We start from the raw sequence: 22,601 nt of genomic DNA on the forward strand, positions 1-22,601 counted from the left end.
CCTACGGCTTAAAGGAAGAGGGCGGGCGATAGTGGGCAGCCCTGTCGCGTGCCTTGTTGAAGGGTCAGTGGGTTTGATAGGCCTCCGTTTATTGTGATGCATGCAGTAGGTGTCTGATATAAGGCCATTATCTTTTTTATGCAATCTTCTCCTAGTCCGAAGTTTCCCATGCATTGCTATTGGAAGGGCCATGAGACTTTATCGAAAGCCTTCTCTGCTTCAAGGGCTATGGCGATGGGTTCGAAGGGGCTCTTTTGAGCTTGTTCTAAGACGTGACATAGAAGGCGCGTGTTGTCACTGGCCATTCTGCCTTTCATGTAACCAACCTGGGTGTTGCTTATCAGTTTTGGGAGTACCTTGTTTATTCTTGCTGCCAAGATCATTGCATAGTTTTTGTAATCTACATTGATGAGGGAGATTGGTCTGAAGTTTTTTTGGTAGTTGGGGGTCTTTGTCTTCTTTGGGTATTACAGTTATGGTGGTTCCTGTTATTAATGCTGTCATTCTTCCTTTGTGTGCTGCGTGATTAAAAACTTTTTTCATGAGTGGTGCAAGCTGTGGTAGGAAAGATTTGTAGAAGTCTCCTGTGTAGCCGTCTGGGCCGGGGGCTTTGTTATTTTTTAGGGACCGGGCAGCCGTTTCTTTCTCTGCTGTAGTAAAATCTGCCCCAGTTTTGGTCTGTCCTCGTTGTCTAGCTTGGGTAGGTTTAGCCTTTCTAATTACTTTTGACATGCATCTTTGTTGTTTGTCGTTTCTGTAGAGGTCTGAGTAGAATTGCCTAAAGACGGTTAGAATATCTTTGTGTTTGGTGTGTGTTTTGTTGTTGGTGTCAGTTAACACTGTGACTGCCCTCTGATTGTTTTTATATTTCAGATAAGAGGCCAGGAGTTTTCCTGCCTTGTTGGATTTGCATAGGCTCAGTGCCTTGCATCTGTTGAACCAGAGGCCTACTCTTTCGCTTGTGATTCTGTTGTATTCGTATCTGGTGTTCGTTAGTCTCTGAAGGGTGGTTTCCCCTCAATTGTCTTTTATAAATTCGAGTTCTCGCTTTTTGATTTCTGCTTCTAGCTCAGTTAGCCTTACGTTCGTCTTTTTGTTAATCCTAGCTGCTATGCCAATTAGCTTCCCCCTGATTGTAGCTTTCAGAGCGTCCCATAGCGTGTCTACGCTGACCTCTTCATTATCATTAGTGATCATGTATTCGGTGAGGGCGTCTGATTTCTTTTTTGTGCGTGGGGTCTCTGATAGTGCTGCTTCTGAACGTCCATCTGCGCGCCTTTACCTCATTATGCTGGCTGGCTAGTTTCAGGCTGACTGCAGAATGGTCTGATACAAGTCTTGGTTCTATTAGTGCCTCTTCTATCATGTGCGTGTGGGTCCCTGATATTAGTATATAGTCTATTCTCGTGTGTGATTTGTGTGGGCTTGAGTGCAAGGTGTAATCTCTCGTGGTTGGGTGTGAGAGTCTCCATGAGTCTTTAAGGTTGAATTTCGTGCAGATGTTGAGGAGTCCGTTGTGGGAGCTATTGGGGTGGTAGCGACAGTGGGATTGTCTGTCTAGCAGTGGGTCTAAGGGCATGTTGATATCCCCTGCAACAATCAGCAGCTCGTTATGTGGTATTTTGGCAAGGGCGTTCAGCCACTCCTTTCCAGAAGGAGAGATCGTCCGCGTTTGGGCCATATAGGTTTGTAACGTGGATCTGGTCATTCCCTCTTGAGATGCTTGTTATCAGTAGCCTGCCTTCGCTATCGTGTGAGTGTGAGTTAATCGTGAGTTTGGATTTTTTGGAGATGAGCATTTTGACTCCTCCTCTCTTTCTGGTGGCTGGGGAGCACACCGCCTGGGTAATCCACTTTGCTCTGACTAGTTTAGAACTGTCTTCGTCTAGCTTAGTTTCCAGCAGTAGGACTATGTCACTCTTGGATTTGTTTAAGTAGTCAATTATTTTCCTGCGCTTAATGGGGTGATTTAGACCCTTTACGTTCAGTGTGGTTATTTTTGGGTCGCTCGCCAGCGCGACAGTGATGTTGCTAGCCATTGTCTAGGTTGTGTGAGTGCTGCTGTCTGTGCTCGACCCTCACGGATCTATTTGATAATCCCAAGGCCTGGGTTCTGCGGTAGCGTCGGGTGAATAAGTAAAGATAAGAAAGTATGTTTTTTGAAAAGAAACTATCATCGCAAGTTGCCGGTATTCTATTTGATACCAGAAGTACACAAAAAATCCACTCCCCACCCCCAGGGGGATCCCAGCATCTTTGACTACATATACATAGACACATTTTTACTGGAATATGTGTGTAACCTCTAATTCTCATATTTTAGAGATCCAGATGACTTTCTTAAATGTATCTATGATATCCCCAACCTTAAAGATTACTTCTGCATGTCTTTAGTTGTTGCCACCTTGTACACTAGCATTTGCCGTAGGGATTGTCTAAATGTGATAAAAAATTTCTCAGGGTGAGACCCTTGAAGCGTTCGAAAGACACACAGATGATTTTGCCTGTGAACAAATGGTGTTTGGAGAATAATTTTTTCTTATTAAACAAAGAGGTGTACAACTGAGGGATACTGAGACTGGCACCTGCTTTGCCTCCAGCTATGAGTGTATGCATATGGGCTTGTGGGAGGACGGGTGCTCCAGAAAAATCATGCATTATCATGGAATGACAATATTGAGAGTGCTAATGCATTTGGAGAAGCAGTTAATGTGAATAACTTAAATCGACAGTTTTATAGCTGTATTAGTGATACCAAAGTTAACTTTTTAGACCTGACTGTATACATTAAATATAAAAAAATATGAAAAACCCTTAACAGGTAATACTGCATTCCAGTTTGCAACAAAAAAAGAGGTACCCCTAATAGCGTTTTCTATATCAGGGTAAACAGAACACTTGTGAATACATTTATAGGAAACACTTCGACAAGTGGACCAAAAATATAAAAAGCAAACAAGTACTGACCCAAATAGACACAAAAATATCAATTCAAAATGTATTAATACAAATAAATATTTTTTTTATCTCATATTTTATTTTTTTACATATATATATATATATATATATATATATATATATATATATATATAAATGTGATACAGTGACACCAAATGAACATAGATAAATCTGTACATTCAGTAGACTGCAGTTAATACCGTAGTTATTACGTCAGTTTCTATTAAGCATCCTAATTCATTAGGTTCATGGTTCGCCAGATGTATAATGGTGCACTAACACATTTTCAGAAATTCATTTGGTTATAAAAAAGAGGCTAGAAAATATGCCTCATACAATCAATTTACACAAAACATATAACTTATCACAAATATGTCATGTTCATTTGGTGTCACTGTATCCCATTTCTATATTCAGATATATATATATATGTAAAAAATAAAATGAGATAAAAAATATATTTATTTGTATTAATACATTTTGAATGGATATGTTTGTGTTTATTTGGGTCAGTACTTGTTTGCTTTATATATATTTGGTCCACTTGTCGAAGTGTTTCCTATAAATTTATTCACATGAATACTGCATTCCAGGCAATGAGTTTTTATCCTAAAAATCTCAAAGAGAGTTTAACCTACAGGGAAATGCGAAGACTAAGAAGATTGCATAAATTAGCACTGTAAGTGTGTATTGGACCTATCTGTAACCAAGGCATTGTGTGCTCAGGAGCAGCTCCCATCTCCTCTGCACACCAATTTCTGTTTTGTTGATTTTCACTTTTGGTCCTGAAGAAAGCCTGGTAATCTATTTGATATTGGCTGAAACATGTAGACCAACCTAAGGATGTGTAAGATTAATTCTATCCCATAACATCCATGTTCAGTTGTTAACCTTGCCCCAGGACCACATTATTAAAATTTCTCCTGGAATAGAGGGGATTCTTGAGATAATTTTAAAATTCACTTTTCTCACTGCCTCTCACAACAATACCTGCTCCGCTGTAATCGGGCATAGAAGCACACCTAGGATGCTCTCGGCACCCTAGGTGGAAACCCGATGATGAAGCACGCCACCGACTAGGTTGGTGGATGAGGGTTCTTCTAAAAAACCTAATGGTTTTCTGAGTATGATTGATTTTGGATGCAGTTGACTTTATTAGGGCTCGTCCCTTTTTACCCAGGGGAAAAGGATGTGTTCCATTTAACCCTCACTCTTTTTTGATGACGTAATTGATAAATAACCAATCTCTCAGAGGGAGCCTTAACATATATTTCTGATATGTTATATGCTTTGCTTCCTTATACCACCTTCTTACTGTTTCCTCTTGCAGTTATTATAATTGGGCTGTGGCTGCTCCGATGATCCTCTCCTTGCAGGCCTTCCAGATGAATCTCCCAAAGGTACCCACCAAAGTTTGTTCTTGAGTGTTTTTTGCTAGCAATGAAGGATGCAACTTGGGAGGGTAACATTTAAGCCCATTTAGGTTTTTCATAATCTACATCAACCATTTCCAATCTTCTCAGATCACCATTGACAAGCTGATGAAGGAGAAGATGCCAAAGAAGACAGGGCGCTGGTGGTTTTCGTGGAGAAGGAAAGATTTCACTGTCGAGGAGGTAGGTATATGCTGATTGATTTGGGAAGAGAAGCGAGCAGATTGTAGGTAGTGTTGTGTAATGTCCAAACTGAATAGAGTGCCTGATAGGGCAGGATTCAGAAAGTAAGGTTACACTCTCTAATTAGTCTGGTTTGGGACCCCTGACAGTACTGCTGAAAGAACCCAGATGATGCACTGGTTCTCGTAGCTTTGTCTACGACCTTCAGAATAAAAGGTCATTTGATTGTGTTGTAAAGCCCAAGCATGTTTTCCATGGTCTCAAATGACTGTTGGGTACAAGTGCATCACTTCAGATGTTGAAATTGGATACCATAGTCTTCTATCCGTGCTGGTCATTTTTCATGTTCAATCGTATTCTCTTATTATTTAATATCTTCTGAAACAACAATCCTTAACTTTGGTCTCTGGGTTCTCTTCGCAAGAATTCAACATGTCAATTGTTGCGAAAATATGCCACAATGCAATGATCTCCGTGATGCCCTCTCCTTTATTTACTGTCTCCGCTAATGATTCAGTGATAATTGGTCCAACATTTTCTATCTAAAATTGATTATAATTGGTTATATATTAGCTCTTCTACACATTTTTTCTTTATCACCATTTGTTGGCATGGTAGCAGTTGCTGTGTACTATATACCCCTTATATGCTGCTCTCTACTGGTTTGTAAATATTATGGCTGCACAGCAATCTGGTGGCTCCGTGGAATCCCTGATCGGTGAAAAGCTTCACCATGAACAATTCCTACATAGGTTTTTTTTTTTGCCTTTTCCTGATTGAGGGATGTCCCACAAGAAATTTTTTTCTCTTTGATTTTTCATTATTGTTTTTCTGCCTGTTTCGTGTTTTCACTTATGTTCTCCTTTCTGTGTTGGGAATGTTTTATATTACCTAAAATTCTCTGTTTGCAATTATGACAAATTGGGTCAGTTGTTTGCCTGTTGAAGCTGATTGCCGTGCTCTTAAATGAGCAATGCCTGAACTCCTGAAATACTGCTTTACAATGTCCAATGAATTTAAAAAATCAGGATTCGGCTGAATGAATATAATTGATTTACTCTAGTACACCTTCCTATATTTTTCTGGTGTTCATAAAATTATTCGGGATGACCTAGGGTAACCAGAAATTGTCTCTCTGCAAGGATGTTTAGGTAGAAGGGAAAGGGGTAGGAATAGTCACCAGTGCTGGTAGGCGCTTTGTCACTGCCTCGCTACGCCCACCATTTCGAACTGTCATTCCTATTTCATCATTCATCTTGCTTTAAACCTCCTACGTTTGGAGGTTCCTGCTTAGATAATTTCTAAGAGTATCCATTTGTTTCAGAGAGGAAAGCTGAAGTGCATAGATGTTGATCTAATACTTGTGAAAGCTGTGATCACCTTCCTCTGATTAGGTATCTGACCTCACTAAGCAGACGGCTTTTATTTAATGGATTTTTCTTCTAGTTCCTCAGACTATAACTGTCAGTTGATAGAATAATCAGCATGATTAATCAAAGGGAGATCTAGACTTCCATCTTTACAGCATCTACCTTCTCACCAATCACTCTTTAGTGGCTGTACAATGACCGGTAGCGCTAAACAAAACATTGAAATAAATTCTCTGAGTAAAGACATCAGCTTGAATATCTTGCATAATTAAACTTTCATCATGAAAAGGAAGAAATCTTTATATCTTTAGGAAAAAACAGAAAATTGCCTTACTCTAACAGCACAACCTTGCCTACAAATGTATATCCTGCAAATTCAACCATAAATAAGGGAACATTGCAAGTTGATAGCTAAACATGTAGCAATACAGATAGGATAAAGTGACCTTCATCCATCACAAGAAAACTTTGCACCCTCACTAAAAGTAAGTGCAAATGGGAAGGCTCTGAAATTGTTCAAATTAAGACCTATTCATTTTTGTTAGACTCTGTTGACCATGTGTAATGCTCAAACCCTGCCTTTCTATGGTCCTTGCTTGTATTTCAGTAGTTATGCTATGCTATTTGCCGACCACTGTGTCACCTATGAGGGCATCTCTGTGTTGGGGAGGTGAGGTACTGAACTTTATGGGTGTCTGGTCAAAGTACAGGGAAGGTCTTCTATTTCTTGCGAAGTCGAGGAGAGATGCCACGGTTCTTATGTGTATAGGTAGGTCATGCAGGCTTTGGGGGGGGGGGGGGGGGGGGGTTGAGATCTTTGAGAAGGCTCAACCTTTGCTTCTTGCCTTGTGGAAGCGGGTTGAAAAGCTTGAACAGTACTCTTTTACTTATTGGTAGACAGTGAAGTTCTCTGAGGGTTGACATGATATGTTTGCTTAACAGCTGGGGGTTGGAGTGGTTCCGTGATCTGAGGGCCACTATGTGGAGTTGCTATAGTGAGTTCTTCTTTCGGAGACAACCACTTCAGTTTTGTCAGTGTTGAGTTTCAGGCAGTTTTTCCTCATCCAGTTTGCCAATTGTCATGCATGATGTGAATCTGTTCCTTGTGCCCTATACCTGTGCGGTAGGGATGGCATGAGTCCTGAGTCGTCTTTGTATGATAGTATGTTGATATTTTCGGCTCTGATGATATTGCAAAATGGATCATGTATACATTGATGAGCTTAGGTCTGATGAAGGAGCCCTGTGGTCCATGCAGATGAGTTACCGGGTCTTCAAGGTGTATGGTTGCAAATTGGCTCTCTGGGTTCTTCTGGAGAAGAAGGTGCAGAGCCACTTAAAGATATCTTATTGGATGGTAGCTTCATGTAAACGTCAAAAGGGCAGCGAGGTGCTGTGGTCTGAATCCTGATTGTGTAATGTAGAGGACTTGGTGTTGGATGTTGGATGAGGCGTCTCTTGATGGGTTTTCCCATGGTCTTGATTGGGCAGAGTAGGAGCGATTAGCAGGTCGTTGATGGCTATGGGCTTCCAGGTCTCTGGTAAAGTGGCTGTGCTGATAGAGAGGTTGTAAATCTGGGTGAGGACATTGCTTATGTATAAGCATTCTTTGTTAAAGTTGTGGTGAAGGCAAAGTTTGAATGTCTTTCTGAGTGAATGGTCTTTATGATTTCAGTTGTTTCCTCAGTAGTGGTGTAGTCCCAAGTAGCCAGGGTGTGTTTGCTCTCAGTGAGTGATAGACTGGCAGTGAGGTGGCTGGAGTTTGGCTGGCTCTTGAAGCTTCTGTAGATATTCTTGAATTCGTTGTAGAAGAATTTGGAGAGGTTGTTGTAGAGCTCCAGGGAGTAAGTGATGTTGCAGGTGTGGAGAATTCCTTCATAATTGAGAATATTTCCTTGCTGCTGTTAGAGCGTGTATTGATGCAGCCTGTGAGGTTCTTTTGCTTAGTGCTAGTGGTATTTAAGAATTTGTAGGTGTTCCTGTCTGTTATTATTTTTTTTTTGTGTGGTGGGCTGGGCTTGCAGTGACTTGTTTTCTGAGGCATGGGATGTCGATCTTGAAACTTAGGAAGGCATGATCTGACCAGTTGAGAGTAGTAGGTGTGTCGATCTAGATGTGGGAACATTGGAGAAGATGGGCTACAGGATGTGCCCCCTGTCATGAGTTGGGCACAAAGTGGTATTATAGGTGATATTAAAGATCTTCTAGGATGATGAAAGCATTTGATTTGATCAGGAGTGGTGCGGCAAAGTTTGTGGTGAAGTTGGCACATGGTCCAAATGGGTAGTAGATCAGGATGCCTTGGAGGGTGAAGTTGGCATTGACCTGAAGTTAGAAGGTGAGATGCTTCTTAGTTAGTTTTGGCATCTGTGGAGGCTTCGTATAAAAATCCTTGTGAATAATTGATATACCTCCTCTGGGTCTGTGTCGTTGGTCTTGTATGATCCGGTGATGATGGCAACGATGTCTGAAGCTGACCCTGGGGTGAGCCTTGTTTCCGTTAGGAATAGGATGTCTGGTGCGAAGGTCTTGAGCAGGTCCCTGACTGCTTTGGCCTGTCTTCCAAGTGAGCGAGTGTTGAGGAGCAGGCATGAGATTGAGATGTGTGGGTCTGTTAGAGTGGTTGGTGGTGGGAAGGTTGCAGAGATTGGTGTTCGTTTGGGTTGTAGGTGAGGTGGTGCAGGTGTGTTGGCAGGAGAAGCAGCTGAAGGCTCCTTCTGTGTTGTGTGATGAGGCGCAATGGCAGGGCGTGTAGGTGGACCTGAGTTGAGGGCATGGAGGAGCGTGTCAGAGTAGCCAGGGGTTGGGGGATGGGAGAGAGTACCAGCCTTCCTGGGCTGGGCGCCCATCTAAATGTGATTTTTAAATAAAAACTAACCTTGAATTTGGGCTCTCATCCTAGACCTCAAAATTTTTTGTAATTTTTTTTTTGAGTTTTATATAGCGCAAACTAGACCCGATACATCGGGTATCAGATCACTTTACATGAGCACCAGTTTCGTTACAGACGGACACATTCAATTTTTTTTTAAAGTCTTTTTTATTAACATTGCTCAAAAAAAGAAAGACCATGTTTTACATCAATCACTTACAGTCTTACTTGGTACAGCTCTAACATTATCGCCTCTACATGAGGCATAGGCAGGGATTTGTGTGCCTACAGTAGGTTTGAAGACTCAGGTTGACCACCAACAGCATCAATAGGTCAAAGGTGAAATACCCCGTTCAACAGTCCCTTACATTTTAATCTTAAAACATAACCTATGCATCCTAATCCTCCCCCAGCATTCCTCTGTATGGACACATTCATTTTTGTTAGGCACGGGGAGATAAAGTGATTTGCCCAGAATCACAGGATGATGAGCGTCGTTGCCTAGACTCGAACCCAGTTCTACAGCTTAGAGGTCGACCGCTCTAGCCATAAGGCTACATCCTCTTCCCTAATATACTACTGCTAGGCCTAAGAAAATATCCTCAGTCATGGGAATAACTGTATCTAAGTAATTGCATGCTTGATTTCCTGGTTAAAATCTAATGCTCTGTACTCTGGTTCTTCTAGATGGCTTCCTTTCTATGTCCACGTTTATACCAAACCTTAAACAACATTACATTGGAGAGTTTGATTGACGTAACTGGTTGGCTGTTGGTTTCAGAGCGTACCTTAAATATAGTAGCACAGCTTTGTGTTTCAACATTAAAATATCAGTGGTTGTTGAGCAAAAGAGAAATTTTATAAAGTGATACGAGTAGTGAACGGCTGGTAAAGGTCTAGTCTGCTATTCTTTAGCACATTTTGTTTTAAAAGGCAAAGGTTTCACTGAGTTGGACGTGTGCAGTTATGTTCAAAATAATGAGGATTCACCGAGGCCCTAATTATTCCTTCAAAGGCTGAAAGTGATGCAATGCGAGTTTTAAACGCATTAGGAGAGCCCTGTATGAAGTAGTTATATGAAGCAAATTCCATGCCATACTGTACTTTGAAGTATACGTTGTGGATGGTTTAGTAGCACAGGGTATCTGCAAATCAGGGGTGAGTTCAAAAGACCATTTTAATCTTGAAAGGAGAATTGCTCAATCATCTATATTTACTAATGGGCATCACTTCCTGTTTGTAGGGGCACTCCATGACAGAGAAGAGTGAGGCTGCAGGTTTCAAGATGGAAGTCCCTGAACAGAGGTAAGTGAATGAGATTCCGCCTTTTGATGGGGGAAAATGGAAAACAAAAGGCACTAGACAGTCTTTGTGGAACTCTAGGTAAAATTGGAAGTTTCTCTTTCTGTATCATATTAAGTAATCCATATCGCTCAAGTTATCTAATTAAAAGTTAAGGGCTAAATTCTGATCCCTGTTTAAACGTCGGAATACAAGTTGTGTGATAATTGTCACACCCTTACAGTTTCCCCTTAGAAATTCAAGCTGGTCAAACATGAGCCCAGATAAAAGGCAAAACATGCAGAATTCACTTTGTTGCTAGGGTTAATTGCATTTTGAGGCACAATTTCTTGTTGTAAACTGGGAATAGGCGGGATTTACCAAATGTGATTACCCAAGGGTAATGGTAATTTCTAAGTGTAGCAAATTCTTTGCCCTATTCCAACTGGCATATATAATAAGGGATATAGTATAAAAGGCCACAAAACCAAAAGTTCTTTATTACCTAATGACAGAAAGTAGCAGAGGTTGGGACTGCAAATAATTAGCTATAATCATAGGAAGAGATTCCTCCATTAAAAATCACCAAACGTGTTTAGGATTGACATTCTCCATTGGGAATGACAAAATGACTATGGTTTTACATTCAGTAATGTCAGCTGATTTGAAAACTGACCTGCCATATATGGTGAATTGTGTCACTGGCATTGGTCTCTGACTGTCAATGAACTCGAATATGTTTCAACCTGACATTCAAAGCACTGGTTGCTAGTGTTCTGAATATGGTCATGGCAATATACCTTCATCTTTATATTCACACCAGGCAAAGTTGCTCTTCTGGACTTGAAGAGAATAGTTTAACTTCAACTCGACATCACTTAATTCAAGCAAATGCTTTTCACTACCACTTTAATAGTTTACAGTCCAACATATCTACTTTCACAGGCCACCTTGTATGTATTCTCTTAAACATTTGGTGTGGTAATTTAAACCTACTCTGTTACAGGAAGTAGCTGCATCCATCAGGTAATTGCATCTACAAGGAGTGCAAATTTGGCCATCGCGTAAGAGGGACAAATCAAGCCTTCGATGTACAAATTCTACTTCAATTGTATTAAAGAGCCAAAGGACAATGACACAGATGAGAGCCCAACTTTGATTGATTTACTGTACCCCTCAATGAGACTTGAAATGGGTCACACAAAAACACAACTAATTACTGTAAAGTGTGGGCCAGGTGTCAGTCTGTCCTCTACACCCTCTGCGCTCAATTGTGTAACTTAGAGGCTAGCCGTACATAGGGGTAATCAAGTGTATTTTCTATAATAAAAAATGCACAGATTAGCATTCTCATATTTGAAGTGTATGTTGGAGAGAGGGAAGCCAGGGCAAGGAAAGAAAACTAAAGTGAACTATGTGGCAATCTTGCTGTGGACAGAGTGTGTAAGGAAAGACAGTGTGATGTTCTTTTTGAAACGTATAACAAAATGTAAATATGTATAAATGAACTGAACTGTACACATTCAGCAATTCGGAAAGTGAAACTAAAGCACAATTTTTGGAATTCTGAAGTCTGATTTAAGCAAAGATTAATTTTATTATGATCAAAACAAACCACAGCACTTTTGTTTTGGGTGATGCGCAAATGATAACTATTCACTTAAACCTGAATTCCATACATTATTTGTTTATGCGATATAGTTTTTTCAGTAAAACTGTTTCTCTGTGCAATTTTAGTGGCCATTTCAGTGGCAAATGTACTGTCTGTAAATGTCAGTGTGCTACCATTTGACTAGTTACATCAAACATTGCCTGCTTCATGTCCATTGAGCTTAGATGGGTCATGAGTTTATATCATGCTACAGAGTTGTGGTTCTAAAAAGGTTGAGAAGCACTGTTTAAGTTATTTCTGTTGGTGCTTGCTCTTCCCTAGGTCACAGCCACATCACACTGCACCACAGGGAGCACCACCTGCTTCCATTACTCAAACGTGTCTGGTGCAAACTCTTCATGCATATCTTTAAAGCCCTACAGACATGGGCACAGTTTATCCCAACAACTGAATCTCATTGAACAAACCTACCACACAACTCTGCTCTGCTGGACTCCTACCAGCACAATTCCCACACATGTGTAGAGCCAGCAGTCGAGAATTCTCCTACAGCATGGAACGACCTGCCGATACACATCAGTGCCATCTCTTCAGTTCTCAAAATCCCCAAGAAACTGAAGACCTGCTCTTCAAATACTCTTTTCTAAAAAAATCTTTTTTATTAATACAGTTAAATTGAGTGTGAAATGCAAAATCAAGTTACATATTCATCGGTAGCACATGGGTAATACAGCAGTAGTGTCAACAATCGCTTCATTACTTTAAAATGATCACTCATCACATTTATCATGTACATGGTTACAATATGGTCGTTCTTATTCCTTTGTAGTCTGGGCATTGGTACTGATCGACGAACAAAGCTCATCTCACGGAATTCCGCTTCCCCCATAACTTGGTCCAATTATGTGGACATCGTCTGCTCATAGACCACCCTCTCAACCAACATACATCAGTCCATATCTGCTTCCCAGTCTTTTAGTGTTGGTGCCTTATTTGCTCTTCACATCCTTGCGATATTTAGTTTTGCCACTGTAAAACCCAGCGTGACCCAGATTCTCTCTCCCGCTATTAGGTCTGTCTTGTCCCAAACATTTAATAAACTCCACTCGGGAGATTTCTCCATCTGTTTCCCGCACACACTAAGCATACATGCAGTAATCTTTCCCCAGTATTCTTGTAATTTTGGGCAGCCACACCACAAGTGTAAAAGACGTCCCTATCTGCCCACATTGCCTGGGACAGTGAGGTGAGTCTATTTTACCCATTTTGACCATTGTAGGTATGTAATATGTGCTGTGCAATATTTTCAGCCGGACTAGTTTAAATCTAGATCGGATGGCCACCTCTTGGGGGGATGCAAGTACCTCAAGCCACTCTTCATCAGTAAATGTTACCACATTTCCTAACATTTTGCTCGATTTTTCTGTAGAGTATTGGGTGAATTATTAAGCAATTTCTGAAAAGTCAAGGATATTACCTTATCTTTGAGGTAATCATCGAGGGGTCAGTCCTCCAGAGGGGCAGATTTGTGCCCCGGGGGATAGCTTTTGTTGAGGCGTGCCTTATCTGAAGGTAACGAAAAACTTCAGTCTGTGACAACTCGTACTCTCTCTGGAGATCTGCAAAGGGCTTGATTTTCCCTCCCCTCCACAGGTCTCCCACCCTTGAGAGGCCGATACAGTCCCATTTGTCAAACCCTGGTTGACGCAATAGTAGTCCTAATCGGAGTGAATCCTTTACTGGAGTGGATAAAGTGATCATGTTTTTCATCACAGTGCCACTGGTGCTATATGCCAAATCCTGACTGTTGTGGATTTTGGAGTGTAGGTTGGTGTATAGTGTTTGCCACCGTAGAGTGCTCTACAGAAACCTCCTGGTCTCATGTTGTGCCTATCTAGTCTGTACGCATGCTCAGTCTTCTCTTTATGTTCCTATTTGTTTATCACCGATAACTGTGAAGCCCAATAATAATACTGCAGTGCCAGGAGGGCAATCTCACCATCATACCAGCCCTTAATGAGTTTATTTTGCACTATTCGCGGTACTCCTCCGTCCCAGAGAAGTGTCCATACCTCCTCATCTAGGGCTTGAAAATATTTTGGGGGCACTAAGTAGGGTGTATTTTGTAACATCTTGGAAGTGCCATAATTTTATACAAGGTCGCTCTGCCCAGTAGTGACATGGGCAAAGACCTCCAGTGCTTCACGTCTTCTCTGAGTTGTCGGAGAGGGGGGTCCAGATTGTGGTCATCAAAGACCTTCGGGTCTGTGGTCACATTGACCCCTAGATATCAGAATCCCTCCGTAGTAACCGGCAGGATCTAGGAGGTCGGGGAGACGGTCCATAGATGACATACAGAACCGACTTGTCCCAATTTATAGTATAACCCGAATATTTTTGAAAATAAAGTGAAAATATGTAGTACTCTGTGTAGGAAGGTGTAGGGGCTAGCCAGGTAAAGAAGGATATCACCCGCTTAAAGCAAAATTCGATCCTCCCAATCTTCTGTCCTTTTTAATCCTCTTCTCATCGGGTCGCCTCTTATCCAAATCGCCAACAGTTCCAGAACTAGGGCAAAAATCAATGGGGAAAGGGGACAACCCTGTCTCGTTCCTCTATGTAAATTGAAAGGCCTTGACCTGCCACCATTGACCAATACCTGGGCCTAAGGTTCTGAGTATAGAAGCCGGACCCACGCCAAGAATTTCTCCCCAAATCCAAACCTCTCCAAGACCCCAAATAAAAAAAGGCACTCAATCATATTGAACACCATTTTGGTGTCTAGAGACCGTATAACTGCCTTTTCCCAAACAGTGTTGGCCCTCCCTAATACAGCATGGATGCGCCGGAGATTCAGAGAGGTGTTCCGTCCTGGCATAAATCCGGATTGATCTGGATGAATTAGCTTGTGCAGCATTAAAGCTGGGCGTGTTGCAAAATTTTTAGCTAAGATCTTCGCTTCCGCGTTTAACAGCGAAATTGGTCTATATGACACACATTTGTCTGGCCGCTTCCCAGTCTTGTGTATCATCACTAGATTCTTCAAACACTCTTACTCACCAGGTCTGGCCAGGCCAGACTTGTTTTTGCATACAGTACCAGGACACCCTCCCAGGTGATAGTGTGCTTTACAACTGCTCATAAAATAACATAAGTCTGCAAGCCAGGCTGTGATCTTTTGTGCCTGTATCCATTTTGTACATCCAAGAATTTTGACTTTGTGTAGGTTGAGCCTAAGGTGGTTAGTGGTCATCCAGACTTTCATCACAGTCAATTGTGGTACCAATTTGGATGTTATGGTGTCATTGAGGTTTGGATTTGAGTATGATTTCTGTGGCATCAGCCATGTTGCAACAAGACATTGAACAAGAATGAGTGATTCTATTCAGGCAGAGATCTGAATTGCATGATCAAGAGAAGGGCGGAGATGGTTGAGCCCATGGACATATCGGAATCCAAGTGGTAGGGCTCAGAGGTGGTTTTGCGATACTGTGACTCTAATTTGATAGGAAGGATGCAATCTAATGCAAGATCTTTCCTTAGGTGCCTGCATTCTCAAGTCTGTCCAGTAGTGTTAAGTGGTGGGCTATGTCATAAGTGGCCCATAGGCCTAGTCGTATCAAAGTATCTGCCTGCATTCTTAGCTCATCATTTGTAGAGACTGAAAAGCATCCTGTACATCTTAAATGCTGCGTTTATTTTCTTTCAGGGAATTCTTGCATTTGGTGGCTGGTTGCTTTTTCAGTTAGTAATATCCATTTGCTATTGGTCTGTAGTTTACAGGAGTATTTTGTGCCATACTCTTCCTGCTGGTTGGTTCCCTAAGGGATGCTTTTAAGTTCAACTATTCTCAGAGGCTGCTGATGCTCCTGTCCAGACTATTGCGTGTGCTTGCCCCAGAGTGACCAGAAAAGATCTGGAACAGTAATCACCAACCTCTTCCCATCCTGTAAAAAACAGACCTGATCCCACACCAGGATGCAAATGGCCTCCAACCTAGTCCCTGCAGCTGCATATGGGGCGCTTGAGCAGTGACAGCTAAAATCCTTTTGACATTGGATATTAACTTTCTTTAGCCAGGTGACCTGCTACCAAGCCCATCTAAAACAAAAAAAAGGTGATGGGAGGAAAGCTTGCAAATAGTCCAGTCACTGGCAATCTCTTGGAGTGGCATTTCAGACATCCTTTTATTTGTCCAGAACCACTCCAGAATAGACCCATCAATATGCAAACCACCAATGTCCCTGCTCCAGTAGGAACATAGGCATTGTGGTGAGTTTTCCCACATAACACCCATACATTTTGATGCTGCCCCCCAGATTTACTTAATCACGCAAACTGGGGCAGAGCCAAAACCTTACTCTTTCCCAGAGCAGGCGTAACGAGGAGAAATATTTGTATTTATCCTTGGTTTTTTCCACAAGCCAAGAGGAAAACGCCTCTCAGGATTTATTCCTGCATGCAACACAGACACCCTTGCACCTTGGTGCAAGCGTAAAGGTGCAAGGGTACCTGCACTGGCGCTAGGCAGCCAATTGTGCGCCAGTGCATGGGGAAAGGACAGGAATGCACTGTATTTCATAAATACGGTGCATTCTTGCCCTTTCACATTGGCATAGGGCAGTGCCGCATGAAGCCTTGCGGTGCTGTCCTTTGCCAGTTCCCCGTAAATGAGGGCGTAAGTATGCAACTATATTAAGCAAAGCCTTTCAGAAGTTGTCTTGTCCGTTTTTCATCATCTCTCCTTTTATCAACCATGGCACCTCAGCGACTTAACTGTGCAACAATGTGCACAGTGGAAATAGATCATGGTTATATCGATCAGGATCGAAAGTTCAAGCCAAAACAATGCAGCGAACTGTGCTTGTCCCTAGTGTAGTGTATGTAGTTGTGGAATGTAGTGATATCATTGTGGAACCTTATCATGTTATAGGAATTGTAGAATGAAAAGGTGCCATGAGATATTGGCCAGAGAAGCAGTTGATGACCGGCTGTATCTCCTGGGCCCTTTCCACCGATGTGGTATATTTGAGCTGTACTACTATAAACCTGTATGGATTCGCAAAGGAGCTGGTTGTGAAGAATTCATTACAACATTGATGATGATTATTGGCATTCAAAAACCCTGTGTGGAGGCAATGCAACAGTTTTTTCTATGAGCAGCGGAGATCATTAAGGACGAAGAAAGGCACTGGAGATTCTGGATAATGGTGTATTACCGCGTTTTAAGATTTTCAAAGGACCTCAAAATATGTGGCAACTGTTTGGCTGAGTTTGTTGTTGGCACATTAATTTTATCATGTGCTGTGTGCACTGTGACAAGTTCTACACTTCACAAGTCCATTTACACGTCCTGCCCATGCTTGTCAACTTCAGCTCGTGAATGAGTGCCATATAGAGTGAACGCTGTTTGCACCTGCATTTCACACTCCGTTTTGTTACCTTGTGCCTCCTGTTGTAGATATCCTTCTTTTACCCCTGTCAGTGTTGCCGGATGTTTAGAGCACTCTCTTGCCCAAAGCCAACGTAAAAGTAGCCCAATATTGGTACTATAAGGAAGGAGGGCAGGGACAGCATCAGGCATGCAGTAAATGGAGAATTTTGGCAGGACCGTCTTACAGAGGTGCTTTGCGCAGAATGTCTGTACCTGCTAACTGCTTACTTTATCCCCAAGTCTTCCCACTGAGGGCAGTACTGCGTAGTATATCAATTTGCCATAGTGCGACCCTTTGACCGCTTCTGCGCTAGTGCAAAAGAGCAGTTTTGAACGATCAATGGGCCCCTCAAGGTTTTGACCACCGGTGCCACTGCACCTGCTGCACCAACAGCAGTACTCTTCCATGTGGTACTTACTCATGATCAGGTGGGCAACAGCCTGTCACTCATTCCAGCAAATTGAACTTCACCTTCAGTTTTAAGACTTGCAAGAAGTGGGAAGTGACCGTAGCATTTGGCGCAAATAAAGGCCCAGTTATAGTCCATAGATTGGTGTCTTAAGAAATGGCTGCCTCTCAACTTTTTCAGGTACCTTGCAGAGTGACTCACAATTTTTTGACATATATAAAATTGATTGACCCGGCTGTATTGGAACGCTTTACTTGCTCACTAGTTACATAGCACAAGGGCACATTTGTTTATTTTATGCACAGGGCGGTTAAGTGATTTGCCCAGAATCACAGGATGTTGAGCCAACACAGAGACTGGAACCTAGTTCCCCAGTTATAAGTCTGCAGCTCTGGTGTATTTTAAGCACACTTGACAAACGCAATTGGAAATGTAATGACCTGATATTTATTTACATGGGCTAAGTGGCCTTTCTCCCACCTGTGAAACTGTCTAACAAACTGATGGAAGCATAGCTCAGTTAATTAAACACTTGAAAAAGATGCCAGCAAGGGATTTCACTTTAGAATGTGAGTACCAGATAACAGATTTACCACTTGTTGTCTGTATTTATCTGTTCCGAGGTCTGGCCCCTCATTCAAATTTGAAACGGGAGTCACTTATTAAGCCCTTCCCATCCTCCTCCGGATGGAGGTGATTACTAACCTTTTTTCTGTTGTGTGTCTCCCCACCGCGTGGTACCTCCTTGCCCTGGCAAAGGTGTGGCCCGATTTGGGCCTTACACCGAAACGCGCGTTGGCGTATTTCCTGTTGGTGGCAGATCCTCATCTGATTTAGATGACCTTATCCATTCTTTTTCTGTCCACCTTGTGCTTTTGTCAATGCAACATTGTCCATCTTGATTGTACTTATAGGCATCGTGTACCTTCTTGTATGTGATGTGTGAAAGGAATTTTGAATGAGAGATAGTGGAAAGGATATGAATGTGGACTGAGTTTTGAATTGTGCGGTGTGTGTGGGACCCCTGTTTTAATTTAAATTGTATAGATGTTATATATGTAATGTCTTTTTTATCTAAACAAAAAAAATTCTGAACTCTCTCGAAAAAATGTCGCTGACCGAATGGCTGATAAATAAAGAAATCTAAAAAGTTCCTATGTGTATTTGGCTCTAACACTCCCTGTTGTCACCCGCTTGTGAACCTTAGGATCCTCTTGTAGGAACTGTATATACTATACGGGCAGGGTTCTGTGTCGGATTATATTTTTACTGTTTTACCCCTTTGGCCTGCCCTCAACCAAAAAACCCCCATTGGGAACCCCCTTCTATTTTGTTGTTCTCCCTAGAACGTGCCCCACCTCCAGTGCTATTCGTCAGCTACACTGGCTGCCTGTTGCCAACCAAGTGGAATTCAAGGCCCTCTGTACCGTTTTTAAATTTCTGAACTCCTCCTCTCCTGGCATTCTGTCGAACCTGCTCTCATCCTATTCTCCCTCGTGCCAACTTCGCTCAATGGGACAACACCTGGTGGCTGTGCCCCGGGTAAGGAGGGCTCGATCGGGCGGGCGCTCTTTCCGTTTATTGGCTGTCAAAGTTTGGAATGCTCTGCCACTATTTATCCGTGCCATGAATAAATACTTGACTTTCTGTAAGGCCATCAAAACTCACTTCTGCCCTCTGCTTTAGTGTCTTTTTTTATGTCATCAGCCTCCATGTTTCTGCCTTAGCGCTGGGACGCCTTTTTTCTGAGGCAGCTCTGTGCTCTATAAAACTGGCTAACGTAACATAACTTCTGGTATAGGAAGTGCTAGTATTACTACAGTCATCAGCACTCTAGATTTCAGTGCTGATTTCTAGAACACCTTATGTATTTATAGTAGTGCATATTTTTGTATTCTTATAGGCAGAGTTCTGTTTTGTTTTACTGGGTTGTTCAGGCAGTCTTGTAGTACTTCTGTAAACTTTTTTTGTTTTACTGGGTTGCTCAAGCAGTCTTGTAGTACTTCTGTAAACCTGTTTGACGTAACTTCTAGTGTGCCTTCTGCAAAATGTGCTCAGCTATTACCTATGGTACATTATAGGGTGGTAAAGATTGGACTAAGGCCATCCTTAGAACTAGTCCACTTTAAAAAATGGCAACTCCTGCACAAAGCATTGCGGTGAATACACCTAAAGAATTCTGGTGCGTGCCAGGAGAGCCACCGGTTCATTTGTTCCAGTACAAGGAATATTTCATAAACTATCTTTCTACCATTAATCATGCAAGCCAATTATCAGCAGAAAAGGAAGAAAGTGTTGCTGATACCCTCTTTAGGTCCGGAGGTTTGGAGGATCTACCAATTGGAGATGTATTTTCCCCCGAAAGTGTGCATTGGCATAACACATTACAAGTTATTCCACAGGAAACAAGACAAAAATGAGTTTATTGATGAGTATGTACCTGCATTGAAAAAGCTGGCTCTGGATTGACGGTTTAGAGTTGTACAGGCTGAGCTAATTAGGGATCAGGTGGTAATGCAGCCCATGATCCCTCAATTCCGGAAAGGTTATGGACCAATGGGCGATAGTCTTCTGAAAGATGTATTGTCAGTTGTAAGAAAGGCTGAGTTGCTCGGTAGGTGCGCTAAAGCACTCAAGAAAGATATCACAGATGTGGATCGTGAAATCGTAGTTAGAGTTATGGTGAACAAACCTAAGGTGTTAAAGTCTATCAAAAGGATTAGAAAAAGAGTTCATGAGGAAATAGTTGAGGTGTTCTAGATGTGATAGTAAGAAACACCTTGCAAAGAACAGGAATTATCGTGTTATAAAGCAAAAGTGCAGTACATGTCTGCAAATGAAAAATATGCAAAAATGAGAGTCCAATGTATTGAGAAAGAGGTTGCTGAATTTTCAAGTGATGGGGATGAAGATGCTGGTATTCTGAATGTGAGAGAAAGTGGTACTGAACTTTGAAATTTGGAATCAGAAGGGTAAACCTATGTGGGTTATGACAAGTAGGAATTCTGTTCGCTGCTGCTTCTGGCTCACCATTCAACATTTTTTATGAAATGATATGAAAAGAAAAGTTTGAGAAAAAATGTGGTTCTAATCTTGTGGAAGCGGACATAGCTTCAGAATGTTATACAGGTGGACCTATAGAAATGCTGTGGTATAGAAACCTGGTATTCAGGTTCAAGAATAGGAAACCTTTAGGTCAAGTATATGTTTCTAAGAAAGGTCCTTTGGTTTTAGGATGAAATGATCCAAAAAATTTGAACATTATGCTAGACCCCAATGGTGTTGAACAGGTACTGGGACTTGATGAGGGGGAGGTTTTAAAAAGGTGTGAAGTTTCCCGAAGTATTCAAAGGACGTATAGAAAGGATGGAAGGTTTTGAACACAAGATAGTGCTGAAGGAGAATGTAATACCCAAGATACACAAACACAGGAATATTCCCATGTCTGTAAGGGAGAAGATGGAAATTGAGTTGGGAACGTTTAGTAAAGGATGGTATTTAGAACCAGTTGAGTCATCCAAGTGAATAGCTCCGTTAGTCATGGAAAGGAAAGTTAACAACATGATTAGATTATGCATTGATCTATGTCACCTTAAGGCAAATATTTTAATTGACCAATTTCCCTTACCTAAAATAAATTAAATGTTGACCAAGACAAGGGGTGTGGAGTTTTGATCTACTATAGACCTATCACAGGCATACCATCAGATTCCTCAGTGTGATGACATCAAGAAGTACACTGCATTTATTTCACATGTTTGGTGCTATCAATTTACAAGAATGCCATTCAGTCTAGTCTCCGCTGCCGCTGTATTTCAACGTCTAATGTTTAATATTTTGGGATAGTAGGATCAGGTACTAATATTTCAGGAAGACATTGTGGTGATGTATAAGGACAGTGATGACCATGATTCTAAACTTAAACAGATCCTTTCTTTATTAGACAAATATAGCCTTATCGTGGAGTATTCTAAGTGCAAATTCTCAGAACACCAAGTGACATACTTGGGGCATGAGATCAGTGCAATGAGGATTCAATCCAAGAGCAAAATTGTTGAAGATATTGGCCCGTGTCCAAGGACTAAGGAAGAGGTAAAATCCTTCCTTGGGTTGTTTGAATTTTTCTTTAAGTCTGTTAAGAATGTTTCTATGAGAACATTTCACATTAGACAATTACTAAAAGTCAAGGTTAAGTTTTCACGGTCTAAAAATTGGGAGCAGGAATTTGAAGATGTGAAGAATGCGGTTTGTACATCACCTACCCTGCATAGATTTCACTCTATGGGTAAGAGTGTGATTACAATGGATGCTGGCAGCATAGGTATTGGAGCAGTATTGTCACAGTACAATAAAGAAGGAAAGGAAGTAATTGTTGCATTTGCTTTAAGATCTTTGTCACCAGCGGATGAAAAGTATGCGATGATTGAGAGGGAAGCATTGGCATGTGGATGGGCACTAGAAAATTTTCGTTCATTCATTTTGGGAAGGGAAGTTACCATTGAGTGTCACCATAAGCAGCTAATTAAAGTGTTGACTAATGTGGGTGTGAACCATGTGTCGTCTGGATTGGGCCGGATTTCTATGAGATTGTATCATGTATCCTATTCAGATGTCTGAAAAGCAAGATGATTTGTTAGATGAAGTGGGGGTCGCCTTGGTGTGGGATAATGGGGTGCAAGCTTTTAAAAAAGAAGAGTGGGAGAAAGAGTGTAATAGGGACTAGACACTTATAAAAGTAACTGAATATATAAATAACTAATAACTGTCAATGAGTGAATTGAAAGAATTAAGGCAATTGTGGGAGGTAAGGGGTGTATTAACTTGCAGTGAATCCAATGTATTGAGTGGAGAAATGTTAGTCCAGCCAGAAGCTTTAAAGAGAAGGATTTTTATTTTATGTCACAAAGGACATTTAGGTGATTTGCGAAGACAAAAACCAGGGTGAAAAGTGTTTACTGGTGGACTGGAATGGACGTGGAATGGGAGGTAAGAGAATTGGCATATGTGTGTCAGTGTATAAACACTAAAAACTTTACGGCCTTCCATGA

At 41.5% G+C, this 22,601-nt stretch overlaps 1 protein-coding gene across 11 annotated transcripts in view; it reads left to right on the top strand.

Annotated features, from left to right (window-relative positions):
- Positions 1–22,601, top strand: part of LPIN3 (lipin 3) — a 428,785-nt gene that overhangs the window by 346,646 nt on the left and 59,538 nt on the right. For all 11 annotated transcript variants that reach the window (XM_086932215.1, XM_086932217.1, XM_086932218.1 and 8 more), the window contains 3 exons: positions 4,289–4,358; positions 4,482–4,574; positions 10,060–10,121. In XM_086932215.1, coding sequence (XP_086788341.1) covers positions 4,289–4,358; positions 4,482–4,574; positions 10,060–10,121 — 225 coding nt within the window. The remainder of the gene's footprint in view (positions 1–4,288; positions 4,359–4,481; positions 4,575–10,059; positions 10,122–22,601) is intronic.

The sequence above is a fragment of the Lissotriton vulgaris genome, chromosome 7, assembly GCF_964263255.1.
Source record: "Lissotriton vulgaris chromosome 7, aLisVul1.2, whole genome shotgun sequence".
NCBI lineage: Eukaryota > Metazoa > Chordata > Amphibia > Caudata > Salamandridae > Lissotriton > Lissotriton vulgaris.